This window comes from Eretmochelys imbricata, chromosome 5 (genome assembly GCF_965152235.1).
Source record: "Eretmochelys imbricata isolate rEreImb1 chromosome 5, rEreImb1.hap1, whole genome shotgun sequence".
In the NCBI taxonomy this organism is placed as follows: Eukaryota; Metazoa; Chordata; order Testudines; family Cheloniidae; genus Eretmochelys; species Eretmochelys imbricata.
The window spans coordinates 30,829,834-30,842,093 of NC_135576.1; the positions used below are offsets into that span (position 1 = coordinate 30,829,834).

General features: G+C 37.9%; 1 protein-coding gene across 1 annotated transcript in view; it reads right to left on the bottom strand.

The window, feature by feature from the left end:
• Positions 1-368: 368 nt before the first annotated feature.
• The window catches only part of FGF10 (fibroblast growth factor 10), an 80,244-nt gene continuing 68,352 nt past the window's right edge, over positions 369-12,260 (bottom strand). Inside the window, exons 2-3 of the mRNA XM_077816265.1 lie at positions 4,033-4,136; positions 369-566 (exon numbers count right to left, since the gene is read on the bottom strand). Coding sequence (XP_077672391.1) covers positions 369-566; positions 4,033-4,136 — 302 coding nt within the window. The remainder of the gene's footprint in view (positions 567-4,032; positions 4,137-12,260) is intronic.

Consider the following 12,260-nt stretch of genomic DNA (forward strand, 5'->3'; position numbering starts at 1 on the left):
GCTTGAATGAGCAATGAAGGTCTTTGATACGAGTTAGTATTCCATAAATAACTTTCCCCAAAGATCATTCAACAGATTGTCTCACGTCCTGCAAGTTCTATCGCAGAGATAAAAAAACATTATTCACACTGGGAATAGTTCCCATCCCATTTGATCCAGCTTGTATCTTGATTATAAGATATGACACAGAACTAATTAAAAGTCCTTCATGTGCCAGCAATGAGCACAAAACCTTCAAAGGCTTTCCCCCTTTTTCAAACAAGCAGACGTCTGCATTGTTTCTTTGCTTTTACTCTTCAAGAGGATTACCAAGTATACTTGACAAAAGAGCCTTTGGTTCAACTGCATCAATAAAACAGTTCCTTCATCTATGACATTACTACCATTGGAAGAAAGTGAGCTGAGGTGTTTTTCCTCCTTGTTTTCTGTCCTCTCTTTGTAGCTCCTCTTCCATTCAAGGCCACAAACATTTGTCTTCCATTGTGCTTCCAATTTAAGGATGCGTATGTGTTGTATCCATTTTCTTCTATTCTTTCCTTCAATTTACAATCGCTGTTAAACTCTTTCTGTAAGAAGAGAAAAATGAACAGGCCAGTTCAGAATGTAAAGACTTTTTAACCATATTGAGGATAAAATAATATCTTATACAATAATAACCTGAAGGATTCCAAAGTGTTTTACAACTTTTCCACATAATCTAGATGATTATTATAAAATTATACGGTTTGCTTATTGAAATATTTAATTGCATGCACATTATAACACATCGGTTATGCTACAAAATAAAAATGTAACCGATTGGGCAGTAGATAATTACATATAGTAATAAAATTATATAATGCAATTAACAGATGTAATGAAGCCACCTCTGGGATGGAACATGGCAGCAATGAAACATCAGTTTCTTAGTTATAAGGTTTCTCTATGTCACAATCATGGACTCATTCACTATGTTGCACTTCTAAACAAATGCAATCTTTGACGTGTCTTGATCCAGGTTATTGGTAGCACATGTTAAATGAATCTATAAACTATAAATTTTAAACTGTAAAGGCTCATTTAAACTAAAATCCATTCATACCGCTGTGGCATTGCAAAGGAGACTTTAAGTGGGTGCAAATCACTCTGGCAGTGTAAATGGACCGTAAAGTGAGTGTGATGCCCCTTTAACATGCCAAAATGGTATAAAGGGCCTTACCAGAAATAAGGATCAGGACCTGAAAGATTTCAGTGCCTGGCCCAATATCCATATTGTAAGAATGTTCACAGTGAACCTAACAAAATTCTGCATGCACACTTCCAAGGATGAATGGTTTCCATTTTTCAAGAAAATTGGTATCAGTTTGCTAGGAGAGGATGTAAAACATAAAAGGCAAGTATGTTGTCATGAGAGGCTAATTGTTTCTGTAATATTTACCATACACAGATCTGCTTTTCAGGAGTGATGACAAGAATGTCTTTAATAAACAAATAGCTTCCATATTGAAAAAAGGAAGCCATTTCAATAAAGCCACTTAAATACAAATTGGAACTCTTTTGCAAATAGGTCATTTGAAACCCTGCACATTGAAATGTGCAGTAAGACACAAAGCAGTATATATTTCTGTAATTCCTACATTTCAGAAAGCAAGTTCTTATTTACAGGGAAGCCCAAAAGAACCCTACAATGGAACATGTAAACACTGACCTGACCTGCCTACCTACCTACATATGGTAATTCTAAGGCATCTATTCAAATGCCAAGACAAAAATTAACAAGAAAGAATATGCTGAAGTAATAAATTGTTATTTATGGTACAAATAAGATTATTTTGAGGTGCTTTAAACATTTTATTTTTGATGAACGTTGTTAGATACTTTGAGCATTTAAAATATAAAAACCATCCACAGATATATAGTAGGAACATTTATATAGCAGATAGTTTAAGTGAGTCTTTAAAATAATTACGTGGTTTCACAGACATTTGAAGATACATAGAGGCAATATACGACAACTACTTTACATACGATTCATATAAATCTTCACTACTTATTCCTGTAGATTTCCATTTTCAAAAGTGATCAAGAGTTCATTATACTTAGATACAACTAAGAACTTTCAAACCCTTGCTTAATCTTTCACCTATCCTCAGGGCTTTTCTACCCTTGAAGGGCTACAGCTGCATTGCTGCAGTACTTTAATGTACACACTACCTACATCAACAGGAAGGGTTCTTCCATCAATGTAGGTCATCCATCTTTCTGAGAGGTGGTACCTAGGTTGATGGAAGAATTCTTCTGTAGACCTAGCATTGTCTACACCAGGGGTTAGGTAGGCTTTACTATACTGCTCAAGGATATAGATTCTTCACAGCCGTGAGTGATGTAGCTGGGTCAACCTAACTTTTTAGTGCAGACCAGGCCTCAGTTATAAACTACAGAAAGCATACTTTTGTTTTCTTCACACAGTTGACTGACTCAGTCACACTCAATTTGACTTTCAGAATGCTCTGAGTCACAGTATTAGTCCATTAGCAGAGTTATGTAAGCTTGGAAAAACATCTCCAGGGGATATGCTCTCCCTTTCCCAAACAGCTCTTTATATTCATCACTTTAGAAACCTAAAGACTGCTTGGACTTGCTTTAATATTCCATCATTTGCTTTAATGGAGAAAAAAAAGGCAAGTGACCATTAAATTAAGCAACAGCTCTAAGCCACACTAATTCTCCTTCTGTCTGGTCAGTCCTGAATCTGATAAATAAATCAAATTAATGAGCTCCTGCCCCTTTGCCTGCTCATACTAGCTGTAAAATACCAGTCAAAAAGGCTGGCAAATATTTTTGCTAAAAATAAAAATAACTCATTTGACTCCTTTTTCCTAGATGCAAAATTCTGATCCAAACTTTCAGCCTAGTTCATAGATGACATAAAGAGATTAGATGATGGAATCAGGTGGTAAAAAAGTTTTACTGGCATAAATTTGGGCATCAAACCCATTAGCGAATTATGCAGGATATTCTAAACAAATGCCAGTGTCATGCTCTACCTGCATGTCATGCTCTACCTGCAAGTTTATATATGGTCACCAGCCAATCAGGGTCAAGATCATGTGGCCACTCAGGGAGCTGGCTGAGGAATCCTAGAAGCTAGCCTACCCATGTCTGAATTCTAAAGTAAGTCAAAGAGTTGGTGCAGTGGGATGGCCAGTGCTGCTTCCTGAGGACCCACTGGGCCTGGGTTCAAGACTGGAATTTGAGACCAGGGTCCTGACATATACACTATAGATATATGTAGTATGTGTGTAAACCAGAGTTTAGTTCACCCATTCATGGGGTTATATTATGTGCCTCTGTGAAAATGATTGGTGATAATTCATATCTTACACAAACACATATTCTATCTTTTATAGGTAAGTACAGGTTTACCAAACTCTGATTAACCAAAGTTTGATTATGTTCCTGAGGATGTGATTGTCCCCCTCTCTACAGTATTCTCATGCAATAATCCGCTTTGCCCCTTTAAAGCTGGTGAATCTGTAAAGCTGACCAGTATGCTGTCCAGTGCACTCTGGGGTTGGGAACCTGGTGTACAGCCTTTAAATGTCTTCCAAGCTGTCGCTCCATCATCTGAAACCCCTGTTTAGGAGGTTTCAGATGCCCCCCCACCAAATTATTGACAAACAGGATTGTACTGTAGACATGAAAGAATAAAATACTTTTAACATTTTAATTTCTTTTTAGATTCTTCCCAAATTGTCTGCAGTTTTCATGCTGTGTTGGCTGCTACTTAGTGGGAGACCTGACCGGACCAGACACCAGAACAGGCCATTTCCATGACGAATACCAGCAGCCACTGCCAAACTTTAGCCTAATGAACTAACCACGATGAGCTGGTTTATGAGAGCCTGAAATTTTGATGAACAACTCCTTGCAGCTCTAATTACTAGAAAATTACAGATAACTGAGCAAGTCTATGGTTATGACTCCTGCAGGGGGGGAAACTATGGCTATGACTCCTGCAGTCCATTTTGAAAACAAAAGCAACATACTTACAGAGCCATAGACTTTTCCTTTCTTGTTCATGGCTAAGTAATAGTTGCTGTTAATCGATTTAACAGCCACAACTCCAATTTCCACTGATGTTATCTCCAATATGCCTAAAATACAAAAATGAAATAAAATAAATCAATAAATGAGAGGCTCAGCTCAAAGACTTTTAATCATTTCATTGAAGAAAGAGATCTGCCCGTTATAGAAAAAAAGAGATCAAATTTAAAATGAATCCCTTCAAATCATGCTAAAATCCAGTTAATACTCAGAACCAACCAACAAGCTTTAGTAACATTCCTCTTCAAATCACTACAAGAGAATACACAAACATTGTTTCAATTATCATGTTTCCTTTGCTAACCCTGCATTTAAAACCCCCATAAAATACGTAAACAGCTCCACCCTTAGCATAGATTTCACTAAAAGTTACCAAAAGAGACATCTGAACTACAGCATTAAATTAAATCTACAGCATATGTCAATAGAATGTCAGATTTGCCCCAATCTTCAAAAACAGTGGTAAACTATTTATTCCTCGTAGGACATTTAGATAAACTAAATCTCTCGGCTGCATTGAGCTGATAAATTCATTTTTGGCAAGTGTGTTGACATTCTGGGATATAGTAAGACTAACCTTGATGTTCACATTATCTTGGGATGGCAGAGAAACACTCTGCTCTGTTTGTAATAAATGTGATTAGCATTTTTTTGTTAAAGAAGAAAGCTTTCTGGGATACTGAACGGCTCAAAGGACCAGTAATGGGATACAGAATCTTTTATCTTTAGGTTATTTTAATCCATATTGGATTGTGAGTGTGACAAGTCACTGCCCCATGTGTGATGTTAGTGGTTCCTGTTAATATTAGACAAGTCTCAATATCAACAAAACCACCACAAAAATGTCATCCCACAGTGTCAGTAGCAGGCCAGTGGGTATGAAGATGGAGCTCAAACTGAACATGTCCACACTGGGATTCATATCTTGTTTAGGAGCCATATTTAAATTCAGGTTAAATATAGCTCATGTTAAACTGGTTTCTAACATGGCTTATGCAGCCAGTGTAGGTGAGTACAAACCTTTCTCCCTGATATATAAACAGGTCTATACGACATACTAAAATAGTGGCCTGCCTATACTAGTGCTCATCAAGTTGATACAACCAGAAAAACTGCATGAGTGATCGCAATGGTGGGAAATTTTAGGAATAACAAATCCTAGGCCTTCCATACTGGCCAAGCAACCTTAGGAACAAATTTACTTGGAACCAGGTTTCAGCAAGTTTTCTACAGTGATGAGCTGCCAACACTTGAAGCAATGGCAACCCACAACAATTTCCCTCCAAGCTTGTGATAAACCTTGTGTCCAAGGGGTGCAAGTGCTCTCAGAATTAAGGGGTGGGGTGCTGGGGAATCCATTTGTTTTCCCAGTCACCTAAAAATTCCATATTATAGTCACAACTAGGGAAGAAAACAACATAACTAGGCATTCAGTGCATTAGCTGGCAATGTTTATTTTTTGTCCTTAAAAACCATATTGAGTACATTCAAACTACAGAACCTAATTTACTCAGTTTGAAGTGGGGCTTGGGGTGAAGACCTTATGTGAGGTCTTCCTTTCCTGGGCCTTTCTTTCATAATTGTGCTACATACAGGGAAAAGCCCATTGTGAGTGGGGAACATTGGTGGGGTGATGCTAAGAAGCTTGCAATAATGCTGTCTGGTCTGTAGTAAAGGAATTCTGCCTCTAGCATGGAGGGCTTGTAGGAGGAAATCTGTTGTTTGGGCCATGCATATTAAAAGCATTGTGAATCTATGTATGAGAGAACTAGCAGGTAATTTTTAATGGTGAACAAGCTAGTGTGGTAGTTAACATTTACCAAAAATAAAGAAAAACATCAAATGGACCCAGTCAATATTATGGATTGTTTTTTCTCACTGAAGGATATGTGGCTTCACTGGTGCATCCCGCAGCCACAGAAGTGAGAGAAGGCTTTCCATTGACCTGTTACGAGTTGGGTTTTGTACTAACAGCCTGCCACAACTAGCCGGATCCTGCTGTTCCTGCATGCACAAGAGTTTAATTGACTTTAATAAGAGCCACGAGCAGGAAACAATGGTGGAATCAGGCCCTTCCAAATTTCCTTTTTGAAAATGAAAGGCTATTTTTAAGCAGAAAGCAGAATTAGAAGTTTTCCAGTTTCTCCGTCTTGTCCACGTTGAGAGTTACAAACTATCCTTTGGGCTCTGTTTTTTGTTTATTTAATTTACTCTGAATTTATCAAATCTCTTATTACAAATTTAGGATGATAACAGATATGTGTGACTCAAATCTATACCTATAATAAAATATAAATCCTGACAGGCATGAATAATTGAGGCAGTCCATATTATTGGAAACTTTGAAACAGCCCTCTTTCCTTCTGCAGAAGTCTTGTGAGTTCATATTTTCATCTGAAATAAGATAAATCATCATAGTGTGGGATAATGTAATGCACAGAATTCTGTAATCTAAACGAACTCCATTATGGTGAGATGAGCCTGATTATCTACTGAAGTCTACATTAATCTCCCCTGAGAACCTAAACACTTATAGTGTGAGTAAACACTGAGTGAAAATGCAATGAATAGTGGTGCAGGTCCACTGCCAGTGAGAAGCAGGGAAAGAGGTTTGCAATAAGATCCTGATCTCAACTCTCTCACCTCCAAAGGCAGGAAAAACAGTAACAGTAGAGACCCATTGGGAATCTGGAGCTTCCTGACTAGCGCCAGTCAGGAAAAGACATGGGCAGTCAGATCAGTGAAAGTGTATGATATCTCAGTCAACATTAACATACACATGCTTTAGGGGCTGACTGTAAAGTCAGCTTGAAGTATAACTTGAGTGTTGCCCCCAACCGATTCCCATCCACATAAACAAATCTCTAGCTTGAATTAGATGGTACTTTAAACGCAAACTAGCTGGCCTATCGGGGATGCTACTGATGTTTGAGCTAGTGATGGAATGGGGATGTTGCTACTCTATGCTGGCAACCCAATCACTATGGGTGTTGTTTTTGGTGTGGCCACTCTCCCTCGAGCCAGGCTAATGAGAGGTGTTAACCCAAGGTCTGTTCTATACTTAAAACTTAGATTGACATGGCTGTAGCACTCACGGGTGTGAAAAATCCACACCCCTAAGTGCTATAGCTATGCAAACCTTACCTCACATATATATGCAGCTAAATCAATGGAAGAATGCTTCCATCAACCTAGCTACTATCGCTTGGGGAGGTGGAGTTCCTACAGTAATGGAAGAAACCCCTTCCATTGCTCTATTCTGTGTCTTAACTACAGGATTGCCCTATGCCACTCTAGTGCCCATAGTGTAAACATGGCTTAACTCTTTAGTGAAGATGTACCCTTTGGCAGCATAGCCAAAGGGAAATAAGGCCGGGACAGGAGTGAGGAGCTCCCAAGTTCTAATTCTAATTCTAATTCTGCTTCTATTACAGTGGAGGCTACATTGCGTCATTTCACCCTTCCATACCCTGGATTCCCCTGTAAAATGGGGCAATAATACTTCTTTACTAACCACAGAGGAGAGTTTGAGAATTAATTAATTAGGGCCAGATCTCAGATGACCTAAACCAGTGTAGCTCCATTGACTTAAGTGGAGTTAAGGCAATTTACACCAGCTGAGGATATGGTCTTTAATGTTTACACAGCTCTTTTGAAATTTATTGCCACGTTCACCTGTCACACCCATATAGCTTCAGCCCATATTGGCTTTCCTACAAGAGCATTCTATGATGAAAAGCAGCTCTCTAGTTTCACCCAGCTGTTGGCCATCCATCTCCCTCAAAGTACTCCAGCTCAGAAACAAGCATCGCTAAATGGAGTGTATAGGACAAGTGGGGTGAATATGTGGTGCAAGCACTCCCTCCTCTGCCAGCTGCTCCCTTTTCCTGTGTGATTGATATGTTTTTGCTCTTTCCATGCCAGACAGTGATGGGGAGAACACAGACCATTATTTATAAGGAAATTTTAAATGGCTGTAATTCCTAGTGTGGTTCAGATAAAACCAGGTTGGATCCATTTCTAATAAAAAATCTACATTAGCATTTCAAGGGACTTTATTAATAAAGATATGTCAATTTTGATTAAACTGAATTATATTTTGTCATATTATACTTGTAAGAATTGCAACATGTTAAAATAAAATGTCATTCTATTGACCAATATAGTATCACTTTTCAATAGAATATATTTGTGAAATTTTCAAGTGCAGTTTGAAACTGGATAGTATATTACTCAAGTACAAAATTGGAATTGAATTAGCCAGTCCTGTTTTGTACTTGAATGATGCACAAATATGTTGTACGTTGATACAGTACTTTAATGCCTACAGTGCAATGAACCTTACTCAGTAGAAGATCAAATACAATAGATTTTTCTGGTAAACTGTGGTCAATCTCACACTCCATGTTATCCTCACTGATAGAGTGGAAACTAACTCACCAGGATGAATGTTATTGCACTGGAATTAGTTTGACTGCACCGAGTAATGCTCGCCTAAAATGTGGCTAGGTTCTTCTGAACTATTATCAGTTTACCATCACCATTGGTACAGGATTTATTCTCACTGAGTAAGTATGTTTTAAAAACTTGGAAGCATGGATAAAAACCATGATTTATGTCCCAAATTATAACTTCATAAATTCTCACCTCCAGAGTCTTTCTGGAGATTTCAGTGGAGGTTCATGTTTGAAATTAATCCTATGTTCTTAATTTACTCTCAGGTGGGTAACATCAACCAAATTCTGCGCTTACTTCCGCCCCCCTTCCCCATTGCCAGTGAAACCCTGGAAACTTCAATAGAGCTGCACACTAGGTCTGTACAGAATTTGGCTCTACTAGATCACAGTGCTTCTCTCCCTATGCAATTTGGCCTAACGTATAGTCTCTTCTTTAGAGAAGTTATGTTTCAGGGACCCAATTGAAAGTCCATTTAAGGCAATGGAATCTTCCTGTTTATTCTGTGATACAGCCATATGCATAATAAAATTTAGATGAGACCACCAGTTAATTTGACATAGGTCACAAAAGAGCCACATATTGACTTTCAGAACTGGAATGGATTCAAACCAATGGCCTCTGATAAAAAAGATGAAAATACCTGCATACAAGTACTAGTCACTTAAGTCATTGTGTCATAAGCTGGCCCGGGTAAGAAAGAAACAGATTCTTACAGTAGAACATCCCCAAATTGTAATTAAAGTTCTTTTCACCATCTAATGATTAAGGGAAATATTTGTGGCAAAATACATTATAGGTCAACTTCCCACTTTGGTCAACCATTATTCCATGCATTTATACAACGTCCAGCACAATAAATTCCTGGTTTATGACTGGGGCTTGTAGGCACTGCTGCGATACAAATATTAAATAATGATACTACATCCAGGGCTTGCAGGATTAGGCCCTATATGGTGCAGAAGTTTCATATTCCACAAATACAATAAGCTTCAGCATGACAGATAAACAGAGTCTGGCATTTTCATGACTTAGTCTTTTAATTTCTATAAAATATGTAAAGTGGAAATTATTTTGTGTATAATTTGCCTTCATAATAACCACTATGAAAAACTAATGAAGCAATTTTGGGGAATCTCAGTAGTAGTTGCTCAATTCAGTTTCATGTCTTGTAGGAATTTGGAAACAAAAAGAAAAATCTTTGTGGCCTCCATTATGGTTTTAAAACAGATATCACACTATTATTTTACAGTCGTAACTCTATAAACTGCAACAATTACAGCTAATCCCATTTCACCACATCCACTGTAACAGCATGGTTTTCAATACCCAAATCATTTCCAACTCATTGTAATTAGAAACATTCCCAATATCAACTTGAGATGTGCCCTGTAGCCATGCATGTGTTCCCAAAGGCTAGAAACATATTCACTATAGGAACCAAATATTATATATTTACCTTATTTTACCTTAAATAAACTGTATTTTTATAGTTTATATAAGTGGTCATTATACAAATGACAAGGCTAGAGAAGAATGGCTGGCCATCTCACACTACACAGAGGAATTGTAAAAAAATAGCACTTATAGTTTTGTATTGCTATTTGCAAACTTCTTGTGTTCTTATAAAAGTGCTAGGCATCTGAACTGAAAATATTTACTGTGGAATTTAATCACATGGTTCCTTAGGAAATAGTTCAGTATTTTTTATGATTAGTAAAGTATCTGATACTTTATCAAGACACTACTGCACTAATAATTGAATGCAGCTATGAGAGTTCTGTATGTATCAGTCAAAAAGGATTATAAGGCTCCAGGACCTCTTTCTTTGTGGTGTAGGATGGCCAATCATTCCTCTGTTACCTTGTCATTTGTATAATAAGCACCTATAAAATCTCTAAAACTGCAGTTTGTGGGTCTGTAAACCTTGACTGGCAGAATAATTCCACCTTCCATTGCCTGCCCCCCAATTCTGAGCCCTCCGCCTACCCTTTTGATGGTGATCTCTTATGCTTTCTACCTGTTCTCTCCCCACAGGTATTGCCTCCCTGTTCCTGTAATGATCTTGGGGTTCATTACACAACAGACCAGTGAATGAGAAAGGAATAAACCTTTTATTCCCCCACTTCCAGGATACGTCTCAAAATTCCTGTATTTATAATACTGACCGTTATGAGGGAGCCTCTATAAATTACAGTCTTGCACAAACATATATTTACATTTTCCATCCTAAAAAGCCAACTAACTCACTATAAACAACTAACAACTATCTAATAACACATACATTCAATTCTCAACCTGACTAGTACATTTCCGTAAACTACAATTCATATACCCAATGTATCAACTGTCTAGAGAGGAGAGGTTTACCAGCACATCTCTATGGAGTGAATCCATGCCCTTTCTTCAAATACCCCATTTTCCAGGCAGGTTAGAAAGTCTCTCAGTTTTTCGGGACACTTGATCTCCCCCTCTGATCTTCTCAGTATCAGCCTTTCATTAAAGTCTGAGTTGTTGTCTTATTCCTTGACAGTTTCTCCTTTGTCCATTGATAAACGATCAGTTGGTTGGTAAATGACAGAGTCCACTGTCTACTATCAATGTATTAGAACTTTCTGGGATTACGCTTGGATTCCTTCAATTAAAGCAAAATGTATCCCCTTGGTCCACCTGAACTCCGTAAGACCTTGGATTCAGCTGTTCTTTAATGGTACCCCTTTGGCCCAAAGTTTTAGAGGCATGATTCCTCAGGGACACTCTATCACCTGGGTTAAGAGATGGGAGATCACAGGTCCTTTTGTCAAAATAATATTTCTGCGTCCATTTCTGATTTTCTTTCATCTTCCATATGGTTTTGTTGTCATTAGATTTCAGTAAATTATAGGGATTGATAAATTAGATCTGATCCTTCTTTCCATGTACAGCTGACCTGGAGAAGAACCAATGTAGCTTTATAGAAATCACCTTCGCTGTCGAATGTCTTTTTCATAAGGTCCTTCTCCACCAGTAAACTCCTTTCCATAAATCCATTTGATTGGGGGTAATTTGGATTTGATGTTTTGTGATGAAAATAACCAACCAATGGCAAAGTGCCTACAACCTGTGCTGGAAAATTGTGGCCCATTATTGTTAAAGTTTGCATCTGGAATTCCATGTCTGAAAAATATTCCCTTCATGCCAGCTATTGGTTAATCTCTAAGGTGCCACAAGTACTCCTTGACTTAGTACTAGTACTGTGCAGTGAGCAAATTGCTGGATACAGAGACTAATCATCTGGGACTATTAAATAATCCTTTGATTTCCAGATAAATAAATCGGTGCCTACCTTCTCATAGGCTTTTGTGGAACTGGGTGAGGTCTCAGAGGCTCTGCCTGTTTACATGGCTTGTATTTCAAGCATGAAAAGCAGTTTCCTATCACATTAGCAATGTCATGATTGATCCGCAGTCAATATATCACTTCTCATGCCCATTGTTTGCATTTCTCAATTCCTAAATGACACTTGTGGATCTTCCATAGCATTTCTTTCCAGAGGCTTATTTGTACTACAACCTTGCTGAACCTGAAAATCATCCCATCTATCATAGTAAGTTCATGTCTGCAGTTTCAATAGTCTCTTATTCTTGGAAAACAATTGTTAATTTCTTCAGGTCACCCTTGAATTATCTCTTCTTTAAGGATCCCCAGTGATTCATGTTTCTCTGGTTCCCCTCTTATTT